The sequence below is a fragment of the Macrotis lagotis genome, chromosome 3 (genome assembly GCF_037893015.1).
Source record: "Macrotis lagotis isolate mMagLag1 chromosome 3, bilby.v1.9.chrom.fasta, whole genome shotgun sequence".
Classification (NCBI taxonomy): domain Eukaryota; kingdom Metazoa; phylum Chordata; class Mammalia; order Peramelemorphia; family Peramelidae; genus Macrotis; species Macrotis lagotis.
In genome coordinates, this window is record NC_133660.1 from 62,055,137 (window position 1) to 62,077,078 (window position 21,942).

General features: G+C 34.7%; 1 protein-coding gene across 1 annotated transcript; it reads left to right on the top strand.

The window, feature by feature from the left end:
- Positions 1-289: 289 nt before the first annotated feature.
- On the top strand, positions 290-20,651 carry CXXC4 (CXXC finger protein 4). Its single transcript, XM_074231553.1, has 4 exons — positions 290-803; positions 888-1,450; positions 19,056-19,175; positions 20,607-20,651. Exons 1-4 carry the CDS (start codon positions 290-292, stop codon positions 20,649-20,651), a joined length of 1,242 nt encoding a protein of 413 aa, XP_074087654.1.
- The last annotated feature ends 1,291 nt before the right edge of the window (positions 20,652-21,942 follow it).

The following is a 21,942-nucleotide window of genomic DNA, read 5'->3' on the forward strand; positions in this document are numbered from 1 at the left end:
TGGAATGACTTTCTTTATTTTAGTTGTAACAGTTGGAGGATAATGCAAAGGAAGACGCTGCCTGGAAATTCACCGTCTGTGGAAATGTGCCCCAGAGAGGAATAAAGCAACCTTTCACTGTCTCTCCTCCCCCCCCCCCCTCTCCCCATCTTTCCCTCCTGAGCCGGCCCCCAGCCCAACACCAACCATCACCCCCTTCCCTCCTCCCCACCTCCCCCCCTTTCCCGCCCAGGTGTCGGACCAGGCGCCCCCCTCTTCCACCCTGCACCCCTTCTTCCCCCCCTGCACCATGAACACCAATGTCTGCGTGGAGCCGGGGCCGAGCCCGGAGGCCCCGGGCTTGCCCAAGGAGAGCCACCTGCCCGAGGGCGCCCTCAACAGCCTTGTGGATTACAACTCGGAGATGGAGCGCTACCGCTCCTTCGCCACCTCCTTCTACAAGACCAACGGGGGCGCCTTCCCGCAGGCGGCCAAGATCGCGCGCATCACCACGCCGATCTTCCCCAGCAGCGCCGCCGCCGCCGCCGCCGCCGCCCGCATCGGCATGTCCCCCTGGAACTGCGACAACGCGGCCACCGCCGCCGCCGCCACCGCCATGCTCTGGGGCAGCGGCGGCGGCGGCGGGGGCGCAGCCGGGGGCGCAGCCGGGGGCGGCGGCGGAGCTGGAGCAGGAGCCGGAGGAGGCGGAGGAGGAGGAGGAGGAGGCGGAGGAGGAGGAGGAGGCGGAGGAGGCGGTGGTGCCGGAGGAGGAGGAGGAGGAGGAGGGGGAGGAGGAGGGGGCGGCGGCGGCGGCGGCGGCGGCGGGGGGGGCGGCAGGAAATCCTCCTCCTCCTCCGCCTCCTCCTCCTCCTCCTCCTCCTCCATCCACCCGGGCAGCGGCGGCAGCAGCAGGACCAGCATGCACCATCGAAACGACTCCCAGAGGCTGGGCAAAGCTGGCTGCCCGCCAGAGCCGTCGTTGCAAATGGCAAATACTAATTTCCTCTCCACCTTATCCCCTGAACACTGCAGACCTTTGGCGGGGGAATGCATGAACAAGCTCAAATGCGGCGCTGCTGAAGCAGAGATAATGAATCTCCCTGAACGCGTGGGGACTTTTTCCGCCATCCCGGCTTTAGGGGGCATCTCATTACCTCCAGGGGTCATCGTCATGACAGCCCTTCACTCCCCCGCAGCAGCCTCAGCAGCCGTCACAGACAGTGCGTTTCAAATTGCCAATCTGGCAGACTGCCCGCAGAATCACTCCTCCTCCTCCTCCTCCTCCTCTGGAGGAGCTGGTGGAGCCAACCCGGCCAAGAAGAAGAGGAAAAGGTGCGGGGTCTGTGTGCCCTGCAAGAGGCTCATCAACTGTGGCGTCTGCAGCAGTTGCAGGAATCGCAAAACGGGACACCAGATCTGCAAATTTAGGAAATGTGAAGAGCTAAAGAAAAAGCCTGGCACTTCCCTAGAGGTCAGAGGAGATGATTTCTTGTTCCCCAGCCTTCCCCCGTCCCTTCTCACCCCCCTCCCCTCACCCCTTCAGGGCTTCTTGTCTAACTTCAAGATGCATTATCCCTTTCCTGAAGCTTCATTCAGGTTGTAAAGTAGCCTAGGTGAATGGAAGAGGGCACAGTCCCTCCCTCTTCCCCCCCCCACACACACACTTGCATCTCCGATGGATCCACCCTCTACAGGGGGAGGCCCCCCTCATTTTTGTTCTGGGGGAGGATATAATTGGTCCGAAAGTCAGAAGTTCCAAATTCATTATGGCTATAATTATACCCTAGTGGTTTCAAGCCCCACCCCCCATCATCATCATTTTGGTCTTTCCTCCCTACCCTTCACCTCTGCACACGGTTGAACTCATCACATCCTATACATTTATAGGTAGGTTCAGAATGACACATTGTTGATGACCTATTTTCACCATTTCCCTTATGGTAACACAAACATTTTTATCTACATAGATGTTTTGTTGATGTGAAAAACCATATCACAAGAGATGAATATTTGAACCAGAAATGACAGGATGCAAATGAAGATTGTCCCCAAAGTATGTGTGTGTGTGTTTGTGTATATATATATATATATATATATATATATGCATTAAGCATACATTTATTCAAATATACACACAGACATAAGTGAATTTTTTTCTAGCATGTCCCAAATCTTCCTCTGATTTATTTGCTATTTTTAAAGATATACCTATAACTGATTGTTTTCTTAAGAAACAGATACAAGTACAGAGATAGCTGAATACCTGCATTTTTAATGGGAAACAGGTCAGAGTTAAGTAATACATTATTTATTTTTAGGGTAAATGATGGTAATTTTGTTCAGAAAGAATACCTGGGTATAGTTTCAGAAATGAATGTTTGGTAAAATATACTATGGGAAAATATTTCCTTTGGGTACTGCTTATGACAGAGTAATCATTTTATGGGACAAAAAAAATTCTGCTAAAAATAGCAAGGTCTAGGTTTGATTAATACATGTTGAATCTGTAATATAATGTCTTCTGCCTATATGTGCTCCAAATGGATGATGTACAGAATACAACAGAGCTGTAAAGTGAGATTTTCAAATGTGTTAAACAAAAAAGAAGACATTTTGGAAGAATTTCAGGTGATGTACTGAACAAAACAAACTGGGGGTGGGGTACAAACCCATAAGTAAAATGGTTTGGGGTGGCATTTTAGCCAAGGAAGACAAGCAAGCAATCATTTAATCCTACAATGCTTATGCTTAGATGTACCTCTACGCAATGCTTATAAAGCTGTGGGAGGTTTCTTCATCATTGACATGAGCTCTTAAACTAGAAGAGAGATGTGCAATTGTAAATTTTCATCAGTGGTCGATTATTATATTCCTTTTTTAAATGATCACTGCTTTGGAGGAATTTTCTCCAGAAATATTGTAGGTAAGATTAAAAAAATTAAACAAAAGAAGAAAAAGCAGCTTTGTAGTTTTTGGAAAAACAATCAAAAAAATTCAGTAGGAATCTTGAAGTGAAGATCACTTGTTTTCTAAAAGTCCACGTTTTATTGACGTGACTTATGATCAAATTCAATCAAATGATTATGTGCTTATTTTCCCTCACCCATAAGACCACATGTCCCAGAAAGTTTTCATTTTTAGCTCACTATATTCCATTTCAGATAGATCTCAGGTGGGAAAAAAAAAGTATTTCATCCATTGCCTTGACTTTGCTTTTAGTTAATTATCACTTGAATTCATTTCTACTAAGAATTTTCAAGAACTACTGGCAATTAAAATCACTAAAACTGAACTTTCCTGTTGATCCACAATTAATAAGGAGCACGTGGCACATGACTCCCTCCTCTGCCCCCTTGCTGTGGTGTTAGCCACTAGTATTACAGTCTTTGGATGATGCCAGTGAGCCTGGAAAATGAGTTTGAGAGAAGCTATAAGCAAACTGTTGCAAGACAGGATACATAGTAGAGAAGGAGACAGTGATGAGCTCTCTTTGTAATGAACAGGTTGAGGAGAAATGGAAAAATGAGGACAGTACTGCTAAGTTTTTTGAGCTCTGTCAGGAATGGAGACTGGATTAGGTTCACCTTATTTGCTATTTTGGGGGAAACTGAACTCAGTATTACCATGATTTTATTATCAACTTGTTTCTGGATAGATATCTTCTTCTGAGAACATTTTAAAAAATGTGTGCTGATTCTGATTTGGATGTTCCATTAGGATTCAAACATAACATCATTATCCTGGATGTTAAAATTATTTAGTAAAAATCATTGTTAGACATGTCTGTTTTTATAACCACATGCTTTCTTCTCTTCCCTTTGATTATGGTTAGAAGATCGACTTCTAGAGCTATCTAAAGATGTTCTCATGACTGCAGACCACACCTATTTAGAACATGACCTCTGGAACATGGATCATATATTAAAGAAATGTTTCTTTTGGTAGAAGGAGAGGAAAAGTTTCCTAAATTGGCTTTGGTTTCCATTTAGCTCATTTTTAAAGGAAAAAATCTAAGGAATGACAACGTGATTGCCTAAAGCACATGTGTAGCAACACTGTTATGGTTGTAAGGAAAAAAACTGGAAACATGTCAGAGTGACAGGGCTTACATGACTGAACCAAAGCAACAACAATGGTTGCAGGTGGTTGTAAAATCACCCTGTTGAACTGTGCTGCCTTTTAGGTTTGTTTCATGGTCCCCATAATTCATCATCTCCTTAGGTGGCGCTTTAGAAATTGGTTAGATATTTTACTAAGAGTAGAGATGTCAAATTCCATCATGGAATTTTTCTGTGTCTTCCTGGTCTAAATTTAGCATCAGGTGTAATGGTTGACTTAAAAATAAGAGTGAAAGTAAGCATTCAGATCAAATTTGGTAGAGGACAAGTAGCTTGGGTCATCCCACTGGAAGAATCTCTCACTCTTCATCCCTTTAATTACTTCTTTCTTGTTCACTTATTCTTGTCATGATGTAAGAAAGGAATAACCACATTCTAAAGGTTAGTAAGGGCAATTAAGACTGATTCACATGAATGCTTTCAGATTCCTGCCTTTACAGTTTTAATGAAATGTTTACCTTCCAGTATTTCTTTTAAAATTACTTTTATCTTTTCCATGATTTTCCTTATTAGGTTCACCTTTAAAGAATATCAGTATGTCAGAAAGACTTTTGATAAAATTAATTACAATTTTCTATGTATAATATATATAAAATAATAAAATAATTTCCTATGCTACTGTTTACTACATATTTGCATACATATGGTTTATTTATCTAATAGTTTACTAAATGTAAACTCTAGTCAAAATAATTTTAGGGATAATTCCATATTCCCCCCATTATATACCATATTTCTAAAAGTTGTACCCTAGTTGATCAGTATTAAGATTTGGGGGTATTTTTCAATTATCATTAATTGATCCAAAGCAAATTATTTTAATTGGTTTATTTATTAATTGGTTTAGTAAAAATTAGCTTAAAAAATCTACATCATGATGACTTTTATATTCAGTCATCACATTCCTAACACTAAGATGTCTCATCTTATATGGCCCAAGGATTAAAGCTATCGGATGGGCAACCCCAATCCCTAGGTCCCTAAACATTGTTCAGGTGACATGATTGATCTCTGTGGGATCGTATTAGAGACCACACAGATCTGGTTTCTCTCCCATTAGTTGATTTATGGAACTACATTAGTAAGTAGCTCCTCTAGAGGTTTCCCAGCCACCCCCACCCCCACTCTTTGCTTTCCTTGCTGAAAGTTACATACCACAATGTTGTTGAGTTGTAGGAAGAGCAAAAATATTGGAAAACAAAAAGATAGAAAGCCTCTTTGTAATGAACAGGTTGAGGAGAAATGGAAAAATCAGGAAAAAGGTAGTCCTGCTAAGTTTTTTGAGCTCTCTGTCAGGAATGGAGACAATGCTATCTTCTCAAAAAAGAGTCAGCATCTCAGGGATTAAGGACCTGTCATTTAAAGTCATAGAAATATTTCTGAGTTTCGGAGAGTTCTGTTTGTTATTTCCTTTGATTGTTGCTGGGCTCAGTAAATATGTTAAGTCCTAAAAGCAGTAACAAAATGATCAAAAAAAATTGTTAAAGATCTACTAGATTTCTAGGGGTGAGTCAATTCTTTCCTTACAATCTAAAGTTACAGATTATTCTAGTAAAAATCGAAAATGAGTCAAGATATGGTCACAGGTCTCTGTGGTTAAATAATCTTTTCACAGGTTTGCTTGTCCCTCCGCATTTTACCTTTTTTTGCATCAACTAGAAATAGTTCGTGCTTTAAATCGAACCATGATACAGGTCAGTATTTTAGTATTTCATGTCCTATAATCTTTGAGAATGTTTTACTTAATTTGGGGTTATAGGAGAGGTATGTTAGACTATAATTAAATATTGAGGTTTTATTTAAAACACTTATATAATCTGAACAAAAATATTCAATTAATTTTTAAAGTAATCACCATGGTAGGTTCCCATTAGATTGAAACACATTATGTATGTTTCAGATATCTTAGTGCAGTTATTAAGGCTTAAAACTGCACTAAGACTTTTGGGATGCCCTGCATAACATTATAAGATTTTTTTAAAGAAATTAAGCATTTTAATGCTTCCTAAATTAGGGATAAACACAAATTAATTGCATTTTAAAAATTAGGGAAATGTTTTTTTGAAAACACAATCATAAATGGTAAAATATAAACAATTAACCATTTGCAAATTATACTAACATAATGCTAATATATCAAGCAATTTAACAAAGTAACCTGTGGAAATCATCAGGTTAAAATATGTATTTCTTTGGATTAAGAAAGGAACAAAGGTTTCATAGGATAGCTGCAGTTTACATTTCAAATATTTTAAAAAAGTAGTAAATAGAATATTGAATTTTGGTTATTCTTCTCCCTCACCTCCAGTTTTTATCTTTCATGTTCCTGAATGAATTACAAACATAGTTAAGATCATTGTGTCAGGCAGGCACAGAGATTTAACAAGGTGTGATTAGTTTGTAAATTATCTGGTTTAAATATTTCATCGAATATTTAAGTTAATTGTAAAAATACTAGTTCTTACTATAATGAGAATGTATTTTCTATAAGTTTTTTTTGGGGGGGAGTAGGGAGGAAGATTTAGTTAATAGTTGATAAGATAATTTTCTTTTTTAAATGCTGTGTAACCAATTTCAGGGTGGTGTGGTGATGGAGCTTTCTGAGTGGTTACCTTAAATGATCCATATTGGTAATGTACATTATTCAAATATACCAAAAAAAAGTATATACCACATCTACTATATATTGCCCTTATGGTGGAGTCCTGTCAGAATTGTATTATTAAGTGGGTAGGAATCCAACTTAATTTCTTGAATTGTTTGGAGAAGATAAATATTTGTACAATTGATATCTTTATAATCAATCTTAGTTTTAGATATTCAGATATGAATATAAAGATGCCCACTGGAAAAAATTCATACTATTCTTTCAAGCTTAGTCTCCCCACTCCATTTAGTCATGGTTTAATAGTGCCCCTTAGTTGAAAACAAAACCACTTTTTAAAAAGTAGATCTAAATATAATAACAAACCTATGGCTCATGACTTTTGAATTTCTAAAATAGTACAAAACTTATTCACTTGTGTGGAATTAGGATTATTCTTTATTCAAGATTATACTTTTAAACTAGACAAAGTCAACTTGCATATTATTACTGATATCCAACCCCTCCTTCCACATCCTTTTGCTAGAAATTAACAATTTCAAGTATTCTATTTATCTATACTTTTGTCCCTTTCACCACATTTAAAATTTCATAGTCTAGAAATAATACCTTGAAATGGAAGCTTTCATTTGACATTACACTAGGAGCTCAGACTACAGCATCTTTTTTTTTCCTGACAGTTTTTTTAATTCTTCAGTCATATCTTGTTCCATCACATGCAAACACCTGTCCTGAAATTGAATTATTCTGCAGGGTAATCTAAAGCCTCCCCCCCTTTCAGCATCATATGTTTTCTGTTGTTTATTGAGTTATGTGCACCATACTTCAGATGCGACAGCCATTTAATAATGTTGAAGCCTTAGCTCTGCAGGGGCTAAAAAGATCCCAGCAGGCTTGTTAACTTCTACTCTCAAACATTATGGGAAATGTTTTCTCCTCTGTGGAACTCCTAGACTTCCTCTTAATTTATTTTAACAGTATAAAAATCTGTAGCCAGGTTTGAATTAAGCCTATTGCATTTTTTCAGTTTTCTTTATTTTTTATTATTTTTCTTTATTTTTTAATATTTAGCCAGTCAATTTTATCTTTTATGCATTATGTAAAAGAAAGCAGCATGGTCATCAAATATTTATGTAGAAATTCAAATTAATATTTTGGCTTTTTTCTTTTTTAAGACTCATTCACGCTTTTATCACAAAGCCCTAGAAGTTTCCTAAAACTCAGTTTTCTTCATAATTCTTTAATATATTCATTGTTAGGTCATACCATCAAAATTCAGCCAAATATGCTACTAATGAAAATCATGACTTTTAAGATAATCGAGGCTTTATAGTCATTTTTTGCTATTTAACTTTAGTTATTTGGATAGTTATATTTACTTGACTAATCACGGTGTGATGTGAGTTCACTTGGAAAGAGTTAAGTTCTAATTTGTTTTCATCCATACTTGAAAATCATAGTTAAGACGTTGAGCTATCATCTGAATTCAGTCAATAGGGAACTATCTAACAAAACAGTCTCTATCTCTTAAATTATTGAAGAAATACATTCATTTTTTTCTTATTTTTATTGCATAATTTGCATAACTATTCCCCGTGTCTCTGTATTTTGTACATAGAAACAGCTAAAGTTATGTGTAATGAGAATTAAAATATTGTAAGGCAAAGTTTTTGAGAAGATACAGTTATGAGAAGAAAGTTTTCTAGGTAGATAAGGTCTACTTCAAATGTATTTTCTTAAAAAAATGAAAAACTAAAATGTGATAAAAAAAATAGCATGACCAAAGACTAGAAGGATAGAGAATGTAAAGTTTGAGAGATAAGGAAGAAGGTCCTTGGAAAGTTCTTAAAATATAAGGAAGTAGCTTTGAGTTGATTTTGGATCTGTCAAATAATGCTAGCAAATAGCTCATGATGAAAAAATAATTTTACTCTGATGAAAATGAGGCAATATTTGGAATGCTGATTTAGGATAAAGTCGAAAGAAACAATAATGGGAAGAAATTGTGACAGAGATTTACAATCAATATATCTTGTTTGGGAAGTTAGAGTGAGGCATTAGGAAGATGGGAGCAAATATGCACAAATTCCGTTGAATCCAGCAAGTATTAAATTGAATGCCTATAAAGGGCCAAGATTACAGATAAAAGATAAAAATGAAAATCTCACTTCCTCTCAAGGAATTTCCCTTTTTTTTTGGAGGAAAAAGCATACATACATATATATAAATATATATATATATATATATATATATATATATATATATATATACTATATATAGATTTATATACAAAGTAAAATCAAGGTAATTGAAGATAGCATTGAGAAGCATAGTTTGTTAGCAAACTCCTCTCTCCCTCCCTTTCTTCTTCTTCCTCCTTTTTTTTTCTTCTCCCTCTCCCACATCTCTTCCCCTCTCTCTATATAGGCCTGAATTTCTTCTAGACTAGTACAATGATGATAGCTATATCTATGGTGGTGATATTTATGCAAACTTCTGAAGCATGTGATAAAAGAATGTCAAAGTGTAATTATATATATATATATATATATATATATATATATATATATATATATCAGTAAATCCAAGATTGGCAAAATGTTCTGATTTTGGGGTCATCTATATTAAGACTTATGTTCCTAAAGAGCTGGGTAGACATGAAAAATCCCTACAGAAGCAAAGAAACAAAGAAGAGGGATGAAGTAGGAGAAAACAGATCTGAATGTCTTTTTCACAGACTCAGAAAAGATGAATGATTTATGATGGCAGAAACCTTACAAGTAGTAAAAGAGAAAAAGAGATATATAGAGCATGTGTGTGTGTGTGTGTGTGTGTGTGTGTGTGTGTGTGTGTACACAGATATATTTCTAGGCCAGGAATGGTTTAATGATTACCTTTTTAAAAAGAAGCACCTGTATTGCAGGAGGGCTGAAAATAGAGTATTTACCATATATTTTTAAGCAATTACTAAGAGACAGGTAAGGAAAAGAAGGTAGAATACTATTTTGAAATGCTGATTCAAGCTAGATCAAAGTCAAGTCTGTGTACTGAGGTAAGGAGAGTTGAAATGAATATTTTAAAATACTTTAAGATGATATAAATTTCATTGTGATGAAAATTGTGATTGATAATAGTGATGAAACTGATGTTGGAGGAAAGAACAGAATAATTGGATTGTGAAATGGGCAGTTCCTTGAGGAAATGCTTGTGTTTATGGGTTAAATGAGGTCAACTATGGTTTTGATGTATATGGAAGTAAGAGTAAGAGATAGAAAGCTACATTGTATATAGGTAGAGAAAAAAATCAGAAGTGGTCATATCTTCAGTTTCTGAATTCTGAAATATTCTTTAGAAATATGAAAGAATGGAAATGAAAATAAGTTAGAGTAGTAAAGTAATGGTATATTCTTATTTCAAAGTCAAGGCACTATGTCCATCTGAAATTCAGTAAAGAGGTTGCTTTAGACCTACCTAAAGAGATAGGGTTGTAGTATTCTTGATCCAAATTTTGCTACTTTTATATACCTGAAGTTTTTCCTTCTTAATACTTCAATCTTTATAGGCTAATCTAATCCTGAATCTCAGGGGAAGCAAGGAAATTCTGAATATCATTCATTCTAACAATAGGAGACTTGGATAATTTTCACATATATGAAAAAATTTATCTGATTATATTCTATATTCATTGCATAGGTTGGTTTTAGTATCTGGGAAGAAAAAGATGGATCTATGTAATATATAATGTAGAGAGAAATAGAATAAGAATATTTTAAAAGTAACCCTCTATTGCAAATATGAAAAGAGAGAGAGAGAGACAGCTGCTCAGAGACACAGAGAGTAAAGTCAAGGTAAGTACAGGTATGCACTTTGAAGCATGGAATAACACTGGCTTTAATCTAATTAGAAATAAGGAATGGAAAAAGGAAAGAATAAGCTAGGATTGTCATGGTTTCTAAGAAAATACAGAAATAAATTTATTAGCAGATGTCTCATGGTCACCATCTTGAATCTGGTACAATTAGAAATGACAAGATATGGCTGATATTTTTAGGAACTCATAGGAAGCTTTGGTGGTCATTACCTTGAATAAAAAAAACTGACTATTCAATACTTATGGATCTTCTTGTAAATAAGCATGTATGTATGTATGTAAATATGTGAGTGTACACACCTGAATACACAATATTTGTGTGTATATTGTGTATATTGTATTAGTGAGGAAATGAATATACTGCTTTTTAAAGAACATTGATTTTCAGGTTTAAATGAAATTTTGTGAGGAAAATGGTATGGGAGAAACTTCCATTCCAAAGTAAGGATAATATTTCTTTAGCTAGAGATGATCTAATTGCCCATATCCCATAAACACTAGCAAAATTCTTAAATGACCAAAGAAAAGCAGGAAAATTAAGACAAAAATATTGCTAAGAAAAACCACTGATGAACTTTTTTATTAGCCAGTGTGTTCTGCATACTTGACTTGGGGAAAATGATTCACAAACAATTAAGATTCAAATCCTTTTGGTCACTAACTACTTGTGTGACCTTGGCTAAGTCCCTTCCTCTCTGTAGGTCTTGGTTTTAAAAACTTTGAACTGGGGATAGGACTAAATTATTTCAAAGGCATCTCCTCTGAATATATGAAAAAAGAAAGGTCCAGTGATATGAGTATAGATATTGACATAGCAAAATCATGAATTTCATTTTGTTTTCTCAGTGTACCAATATATATGAGCATTTTGGAAAGGTAGTGATTTAAAAAATATTTCCATAGATAAGGACTTGAAGACTTAGATTGACCAAAGTTATGATATATGAGAGAGATTTTTAGAGTAATATATAACACTCTACATTTCTCTTTAATGATCAGAGGTTAACAAAAGTAAGAATAGCCCCATGTAGAAAGATTAAGTTCTATTTAATTTTTATAAGATTATTTTATAACTGTAATCTAATAGAGGGAGAGGGGCTAAGTTGTTCTAATTGTCATAAATCTAGGTTATTTCTTGTCATCCAATTCCACTCCTGTATTGGTGGAGATAGTTTGGAAAAATAATAGGGTTCTTTCAAATTGAAAGGCAGCATGACACAGTGGTTAGAGTACACTAACCATGGACAAGTCACTCAATATTTCTGAGCCCCAGTTTTTCCATCTGTAAAAAATACCTAACTCATAGACTTGGTATTAAAATAGGTTACATAGGTAAAGCATTTTGAAATTTGAATTTATTCAATTGAATGTCAGTTATGATGATATACAAAAATTATGATCATATCAGCAAGCATTCATTAAGCACCAATTATGTCAGGCACGAAGAAAGGTAAATGTAGTCCTTACTCTCAAAGAACTTAAATTTAAAAGCAGATATAAGGAACTGAGGAGTAATTGGGGAGAAAATGTACTTTTAAAACTACATAGTCTATACAGAGCTATAGCTTTAGTATAAATATCTCATTCTACTAGAGATGAACACGTTTAGAAAAATTGCTTAGAATGAATTCTTTCTTAATTTTCCTTGGTGATAAATAGAAAATCCATAGTTTTGACTTCTTTAGAATATGTCTTCCTTAGCAATATCCTAAAGAAACATTTACAAGTGACTTTTTGCAAAATTCTGTATAATGACAATGAAACTTTATGTAGTATTTTAAGGCTCTGAAGTAGTTTTCTTCCCAATAATCCTATAAGGTGATATGAATTTTCTGTTACAGAAGTATGAACTGAGGTTCAGAGGAGTTTAATGTCAGCTAATTAGTAGCATAATCTGAATTCACACCCATTGTTCAATGTGAACTTTCATGGCTCAGCATCTTTGTCAGAATGAGAACTTGGGCAGGTGTGCTTTAGCCTTTCCTAAACCAGAATTCTTTCCATTGTACCAAGTAGGAAAGAACAATTTTTGTTAGATGCTATTGTTTGAAGAACTTTAAGTTAGTAACTGAACCTGTGATTTGATTGCTATCCAGACATCCTATTAAGATTGCCCTTTCTAAGAATTCAGGGAGTGATTTTTTGTTTTATTTATTTTTTTCTTTGTTTGATTTTGCAACTTTAAGCCTCAGAGAATTGCCCCAAGGCAAAGAAAATGCAAATTACTTACCCACAGTCATTAAGCCACTATTAGTCAGAGGCTGGGCTTGAACTAGGTCTCTAACTATAGCACTCCCTTTCTAGTAAAAGAATAGAGATTTACAATTTAGTCATATTATTTTTCTCTAATTTTGTTTCACAAGTTTCTCTATCGTTGACCTACTGGTCAATTGGCTTTTTCTCCTATCATCAAGTGCCTTTACCATTCAATGTGATGACAATAAATTGTGAATATAGATGTTACTTCTTCTCTCCATTTAAAAAAGAAAGGATGGGGAAAGTTCACTAGCAGTTTTAAAAATCACCACCTCAAATACAAATAAGTCCCTACCAGCACAATCATCATACATTTTCTTGGTCATTTTTCAGAAACTGATTAGCTCTGTCTTCACCAAGTACTATTGCTGTACTCAACAGAAGGTACTGTAATGACTTTGAGAAGAGACAGAATTATTGAACCAGACAAATAAAGGACATAGAAAAAGTGTACATATAAAATGCAAATATTGCAACCATCCTTGACAGGGTAATACTGGGTTTTTAACTAGTATTTTATCTGTTTGATTATCATAGAAAAGTTTATTTCACTTAAAAATGATGACTTCATACTATCGCTATGAGATGTAGTTCAACAATTGTAGAAAACCTTATTTAAAAAAATGTTTGAGGTATTCATTGGCTCTTTTAAAAATCATTATTCCTCCTCCCAATAGTCACACAAATCATACATATGTATTCATATATATATATATATATATATAATATATATATATATATACTTACATACACACATGCACACATATACTTAAATAAGCTTTCCATCATGCACATACATGCACAAACTTGCCATCATACACACATGCACACATATGCGAACATGCACACACACATACAATGTATGTGTATGTGTGATTATGACAATAAGCTGTGACAAGTCTATTTCCATAGGCTCAAGAAGCCTTTAGTGCTAGCTGGGACATTTATAATGCCATAAAGAGTTTTTATTTGCTTGATTATAGTTCATATGCTTTTTTCAGGATGCTTTTAACAAAATTCAATGGAGGATAATTAAACATTCCTCCTTCTCCCCAAAATCTACTTAAATAAAATAGTTGAAAAGTTTGAGAGAGAAATAGTTTCCATTGTTTAACATGAACTTTTGTAGCTCAGTATCTTTGCCAGAATGAGAACTTGGGCAGGTGTGGTATGAAGTGATTGATCTCACATCCTCACTCTCTATTTTTCATTTGCTGTCTCAGTTTATATCAGTATTATATTAGTTTTCCTTGGTTTAGCACCTTTATGAAATAATAAATGAAAAAAATCATCTGCCTGGTGAAGAAAGTAACTGGGCTTTCCTTTCACCCCAACTACTACTTTGAAAAGTAATAGAAGTAAAAGTAAAGGTGCTAAGGACAGTGCTAAGGGAGTATGGAAGCAGCAGCAATAATGCCAGTTGAATATTTATTAAGTAAAAACCAATACTTTTGATTTTTTCTCATTAGTCAACTAAAAAGTTTGAGTCACCCAGAAATTAGAAATTTGGAGTATCGCTTATGACCATGAATGAAGTAAAAGAGGTTTGATTTTTTTATTTATTTATATTTAGTTTCCATTTCCCAAAATTTAGACTTTACTCCTAGTAAGGAATTTTCATTTCCTTTTGTAACTATAGTGGTAGTTATATCTGATTTAAATATTTTAATTGCTAAAAAAAGAAGTATGTGTAAACCAAAGATATTATGATACAATTGTAACTAGTATAGATGTACATATATTAGAGATAGACATATTGTAGAAAGAAAGCACAAAAGGGAATCAGTTTTAACTTAGAAAGTCACAACAGAGTAATATTTCTTTGTGAATGTGTAAGTTGAGGGCTGCTAACTCCACACAGTAGAATACTGTTAATCTGAACATCACTGGTTCCTATTTGGTAGTGTTGTTTATGCTGACCATTATTTCAGGCATCTAATGCTTCTGTGGACTGGTTTTCTCTATATCTACATGTTGATGTGTTTCATATTTTATGATAATTTTACTGTAGGTACCAGCAGACTCCATTAATTGAAAAACAGTACCTTCTACAGGCAAAGCGCTGGGAATACAAAAAAAAAAATACCAAAGCAACAGAAAGAAAGCATTTACTGACTTCAATGATTTTATATGCTACTGATGAGTAAAAATATTATTTTCTTTACTTTGTTTTAGTTATTTAGATTGCAGCAGAGGATTTTGAGCCTTACAAAATTTCTTTTTTCTTTCTTTAACTTTGTGTAATACTCATTTGGCTTCATAATACAATTTGTTTCAGGATTCAGTATTCATATCAGTTTTGTGCCTTGGTCTCCACATTGTGTGCAGAGGCAATTAGTGTGTGTATTCCTCCATGATTATAGACAAAATGTAGGTATTTAATTACTTTCCTTACTTATTAGCAAGCTGATATCACTCTGCATAATTTTAATAATCAAATGTTTCAGTATTCATTAGGATTGGAGTATAGTTTCCTCTATTAATACTAGGCAAATGATAAGAACTCGATTTACCTTTGTAGGAATATGGGTAATAAGAACAAATCCTGTGGACTATATCAATAATTACAATAAAGTCATTCTAATGTTTTGGGAAGAGGACTGGACCTAGAGTTATGAGAAATCTTGATTTAAATCTTGTCCCTTTTGCTATCTACGTATCTGTGGTTAGGATACAAATTGTCTTAGCTGTAGTTCCCTCACCTGTAAAATGGGAATGCCTCAGATTATATCATTGAACATCAGATGAGATAATCTAGTAAAGTATTTTAATAACCTAAAAACACTATATAAATGCTAGCTCTTGTATTATTATCAATGAAAAAGGACACTAGATTGTGGCTATTTTACTTATAGCTAACATTTAGTTACATACCTTTCTAGTGCAATCATGATTGCCCGGTGGGGTAGTTTTGATCATTTCAAAGTAATTCTCTCCTACTGACTGTCTGTGTAGCCTTTGACAGTAATAATGGGAATAATATCATATTCTTGTAGTTTCTTCAGCTTTACAAAGCACTTTACTTATAACAAACCTTTGAGGACCATATGATTCTAAGGCTCTTATTACCTAATCCATTGACTAGAACATAAGTCCATTTTGTTAAATGAACTTGGTCCTAGGACCAAGTCTATTATTGGATCATGAATTTAAACCTAGACTAGACCTTAATGGCTACTGCATCTAAGACAATTATTTTACTGATGCTTTCCCAAGATAAAAGAAGCAGGATTTGAATCCAGTTCCTTTTGACTCTAAATCCAATGATCTTTCCACTACATTATACTCCTTTCCAATTTTCTATCTTTGAATCCTAATAGTTACTTGGAGTTTATTGTATTGTGACAACTGATTAAGTCTTGCTTGAAGGAAATGATTAAATTTTAAGATCAGCATTGTAATGTTTTCATTCAATTGTCTATGTATAGGCCTATCTCTGTATCTTCACACACTGGGAGCTAGATCTGATTCATTTTCCAGTCTTTAGGAGACTAACTTTTATTTTGTCTTTTTTTTTGCCCTTAAGAGAGGATTTTTGCAGTGTTATTTATCTATGTATATATATATATATATATATACATATACATATACATATATATATATTATGCGTATTTAAATTGATGCATTACCTTCAAGGGCTACTTGTGTCAGAAAACGAATTATGTTTCATATGACCATTTTGCAGACATACACACACACAAACACACAGAAAAGGAGATTGAGGCTTAATCCTTGGCCACTAAAATGATAGTTTTTAAAGGCTCTTTTTAATTTTAAATGATTTAGTTAGATATTCCTTGTGGATTAAAGACATATCTGACAGCCCATGATTATGAGGGGAGAAAGTTTAAGAAGAGTTAGGATAAACAAATATGAAATTAACATAAAAATTCTGGTTTTCCTTTCTAAAGAACTACCCTTCCCTATTAAAGTTATCCAACAAAGAAAAGAAGACACTTTTTAGACTGAAGGTCTTTTTATATAAGGTTTATGTTGGGCAAAGATCTCTAGAATATGTTTTAATATTACCTGTTAGGAAAAACTGGGGTTGCAGATTTCTCAATATATCTCATAGGAACAAGAATGCTGTTTGTCAGTATTTGCACCTGTATGAGGATTGAAGTCTTCCTTAAACAATGCTGATGAACTGCAGTTCTATTCTTTACCTCCCCTCCCCCTTAACTTCTAGGGGAATCTGGTTTCCCTGTCACTCAGGATAATGATTCCCTGCAAGCATAACTGTGATACAGAAATTCAGTGTAATCTCATCAAGAGTTCGATTCCCCAGCTGGGACTCTTGGATTTATATCACTAGAAGGTAGATAGATGGTCAGTGCACTTAAGCCCCTCTCCTGTCAAGCTCAGCCATTGAATTGGTTGAAAGAGTATTTTTCTAATGAAGATAACTTCACCAAATGTGATGGCAAAATTAGAGAATTTATTCCAACAATTTTTGAGTGACTTTATCTGAACCATGCAACACTGTGTTAGGCATAAAAAAATGCTCTGGCTCACATGCCAGGGTTTTAAAGAAATCAGTCCAGGCAGGATGAAAATTGGGCAGTGGGCTTAATAAAAAATGATTAATATATAGACTGTCTCTCCTTTCCATGTCAATTTTGTGTGGCTTTCTAGGGAATTTCAGTTAAGGGTAAAGGTGAATTTTTGTTCTTTTCTGCATTCCTTGAATGTGGTAAATTGCAGAATGGCAGACAAAAATAGACATGGGAAGGGAACATTCAGGATAGGTGAGATCAATGCACGTTTGATGGGCAGGATGAAATTTTATGGGGGGGGGGGTGTTTCAGGATTTAAAAAAATATGAAAGCTACAAAAATATGGGTTAATAATTTGAAGCATACAATGACTTAATTCTCTACATACTATCTTTTTTTTCTTCACATGCTACCTTAAAGATGACTTATTTTTACTATGTTAATTCAAAGAAGATTTGGTTGTACCTTTTAGAAGGAAAGATTTTTTAAAAATAGCATCTTTGCCTCTCTGATTCTATGTATTTAAATTTCTGATTGACCTATTATTCAGGCACTGAATCTTCACTTCTAGCTGACATGACTAAATCTAAGTTAACTCGGTCTAATGTTTCAAGAAAGTAAATAAAAGACAACTTAACCTTCATTATTAAAAAGAATATATAGTTGTTTTAAATAAGGAATATATATCTAATAAGAAATTAAAATTATAATTAATCATTCTGCTGAGATGAGCTTTCATGTGATTTATATATTCACAGAAGATGCTGTTTCAGAACTTTATATCATTTGACATTTTCCTTATGAAAAATATGCATATGCTACTAGACCTCATTTACCATTAGAAGTCATCTTCTTACCTCCACAAGACTGGTAAAAAAGTGAACAAGATCAAGTTTCTTCTGTTTGGCTTTGTAGGAAGACATAATTTTATTTCATTGTCTTCTATAAAACGTGTATATACATATGCCTATATATTATAATATTACATGTAAATACTACATTATTTATATATGTAAAAACTTATATAATGGTATTATAGTTACATTCATATACACACATATGCTTGTACAAATTTCTCTTTGGCTCAGATTTGTGACTTCATTGGTATGGGGAAATCCTGATGTTGAAGCTCTCTCTACCAATGCAGATGACATACTTATCTCTGATCTGAAACTTAGTGAGTTCAGAGCTATTGAAAAGTGACCTGTCCATAAATTAGTGGGTATTATTAAAGGTAGGACTTTCACCTAGATCACCCCTATTGCAAGATAGGCCCTTTCCCTATCTGCTCCTCTACACTGTATCTTAACCACATGCAGACATAATATACTGCACAGATATACACATACCCCACATAAAACAGGGTAAGGATTATAAAGACAATTATGGTGGTATAGTGTTTTGAATGTTATTATGAATGAAAATTCTATAGTTTGGATTATGTTTATATGAGATAGGAATGCATGGTAATTGTAAGTTAATGCTACAGGATTTATTAAACTCAATATTTTCAGAGCATGGGGAATGAGAAAGAATGTTTTCAAATTCTGGTGATATAACCAATTCAATTTAATTTATGATGCTTCTCAGGGAATAACTGACAATTATTTAACAAGAGAATCTTCTCTTCTTCTAGGCCCCTTTTTATGTACATTAAATTAAATACTTTGACAATGAGGATTAAGTTTATTCCTTCAATACCCTTTTTTTTCTTTACCTTTGGTGTTTAGAAACCGCCTTTGCTGCATGTGAACAATGTGAATGGAGTTCAGAACCCTTACACTTGCACCACAACCAGCACTTTACAAAGTTGCTGGAACACGTACGAAACATTTAGGAATCTTCCTCTAGTAGGTGAATATTTTTGGTGCATGCTTTAGTAGTCTTTTGGAAAATATTTGTTGTCTTATCTTACAATAACATGAAAAGGATGGTACATTACCTTCAGTATCAATGAATGACTTCAGGTTTTTTCCCATCTAGTTTCTGAGATATAACAGTTTCTGTGTATTTTTCTGTAGGCAAAAGGGATTTTCTTGATCTAGTAATCTCCCAAGCAAGAAAATTTCCCCTAGAAATTTGGGGTCAGAGCCTTGTTTTTTTGTCTTTCATAGTCTAAGGGGGTCATCTTGAGCAATCCTCTTAGAGTCAGTCACCTAACCACTCACTGTTTGTCAGAGTAGAACCTGAATCCAGCTCTATCTTACTTCAGGACCTTAATCTCTATTTGCTACTTGGTGCTGCCTTCTTTCTGTTTACAAGGGTCTGAAAAATATAGACCTTTTTTAGACTACTGATACATTTTAGTTTTTGCATAATTATCAGTAGTGCATGTAAAGTATCATACTGAACATGTACTACTTGAAAAAAAATTTTCAAAAGAAATGAATTATTGGTTGTCATTAAATCCCAAAAGAAATTCTTCAAAATGAAGAACTGACTGCACTAGGTTCTGAAAGTACACACAATCTCACTAGAATGTGCATTCAGTGTATCTGACCAGAAACATATTTTGAATCTATTTTAAATTAATGTTCCCCTTGTCAGCATCATTTTATTGAAATGTTTTGCCCATTGTTTTTTATCTTTTTAGCTAAATCTTTTTAGAATGTATTTTTTTTCTGAGCGAGGATGTTTGTACACCAAGTCAAATAAAAAAGTAGGTGATTTTGTAAATGTTTCCATAGGCAACTAATCATGCAAAATTTGTGCATGAGGCTCTCATTTATTTTTTTTTTTTGATTCTAAAATGAGGTCCAAAGCTGGTTTATTCTTTTAAACTATAATAAAATATATGTCGAGAAACAGACCAGTGCAGAAGGTTAAACAGCACAGGTCTGACAAGTGATAGGCTTGTTTCTTCCTTGTCTTGGTTATGCCTTAAGTAAGATAATTCTCTTATTAATATGGTACAATTTTCCTGTAAGCCATTACTGAAGACAGGCACTAGCCTGTCACTGGCTACTTAGTAATCCTGATCAAAGTTACATGTCCAAATATTATTTTCTCCCTTTTTCCTTCCATGAACTACTTGTTATAATTTTTAAGGCATTTCTAGAATTTTTTCCACACCACTATTGATTTATTCAATCCTATCTTTTGCAATAAAGCAGGAGACAGTCATCATTCTGATTTTTTTAAAATGTCCTAAGATGGCATTTTAAAAGTTAAATGTTGTATCTCACTAACTAAAAAATATGGCTGAAGTGTAAAGAAAAGAAATCTCATTTTGTATTGCCATAGATGGAAAGCTTAACTTGTTTTCTTGCTTTTTTTTATAGAGAACACCTGTTCCCAGCGCTGAAGCATTCCGATGGTTCTTTTAAAGGTGTAGTGTATCTTATTTTCAAGGCAGTCCGAAGTGAATGGCAAACTAAAGTCTTGTTTTAAGAAACTACTTAGTCCACCACTGAAGAAAATACTCAGATACTATTTTCATTTTATGTATAGGGGTTTCCTCAAAAAACCAAACAAACCACAAACATGAAAAGATCTGGGAGCTTGGGGAATTGGCCAGTCAGTACACTGATTCTTTCTTTCTTTGTTGTAACTTAGCTATGCTAGTGAAGTTGTTGTCTATTTTTAAAGTGGCTGTAAAAAAAAAAAAAAGAATAATAAGTTTGGGTAAATCCCTGCTGTAAAATCATGTATCTTTGCAAAGTACATATCTATACTTCATTTTCCAAATATATGTGTTTCAGTACTGTAAACTGTACAGATAGCAGCTTGTATTTTGTGTGTTTAGACACAAGGAGACAATCACGTCTGAGCATCTATGGAGATTAACAGTTTGTACACAACAGTGTGGTTCTGCAAGTCAAATCTGGAGCAATAAATTCTAGCTTTAAATATATATATATATTTTTTTCTTTTTGCCAGTTGTTCAGTAGCAGCGGCAGCAGCAAAGCTGTTTGGCCACGCATCTTCCTGTAGAGACTTGATGCCAAGTTTTACCAGATTAAAGATTATGATGCATCTAGCAATTACCTTCAGTTGTATTGTTGTAAAAGGGGAAGACATTATAACATTTTAAATTAATCTTTTGAGCACTATATTAGAGTAGTGGTTATGCACTTGCATTGCTTACAAAAGAGCTGTATGGAGGAGGAAGGGGATACCTCCAAAGTACTTAGGGTAGTTGACTTGCCTTTGACTGCACTGGAAGGTGGAGCACTCAGAGTAGTAGGACATGCAGTTATATATTTTAAAAAAGTGTTTTCTAGGATACAGAATGAATAAAGTACCATATCTTAGGAAAAGAATCCATGGCTGACTATATTTGCCTGCCTGCCTCTCTCCATGGCTAAAAGTAGGCTTTTTTTTTAAATAGTGAAAGGAAAACTTTATAAAATATTTTAATTCCATATATGATATTCAGTGGTTAGATTTGTTTTTCGAATTTAGGTAAGTTGAGGCCTTCTGCAACTCTGCAGGGCTAGCTACATTCATATCAACTAATAAAGAATTGAGCATAGATGTACAAATGTGGCTCTTTATCCCTTTACATCTTTCTCTCTATTGAGCCTACCAGCTGGCACCAATGGTCTTCTAAATAATCCTCCAATGAAAACCCCATTAAATCCACTCCCATCCTAGTTATGCAACCAATCCACTGGT

What these genes read in the sequence shown, in the direction of transcription:
- CXXC4 (XM_074231553.1), top strand. Translation starts at nt 290, where the DNA reads ATGAACACCAATGTCTGCGTGGAGCCGGGGCCGAGCCCGGAGGCCCCG. An exon ending in AGCCTGGCACTTCCCTAGAG is followed by an intron (nt 1,451 to 19,055) that starts GTCAGAGGAGAT and finishes TTTGGTGTTTAG; the next exon opens with AAACCGCCTTTGCTGCATGT. An exon ending in CATTTAGGAATCTTCCTCTA is followed by an intron (nt 19,176 to 20,606) that starts GTAGGTGAATAT and finishes TTTTTTTTATAG; the next exon opens with AGAACACCTGTTCCCAGCGC.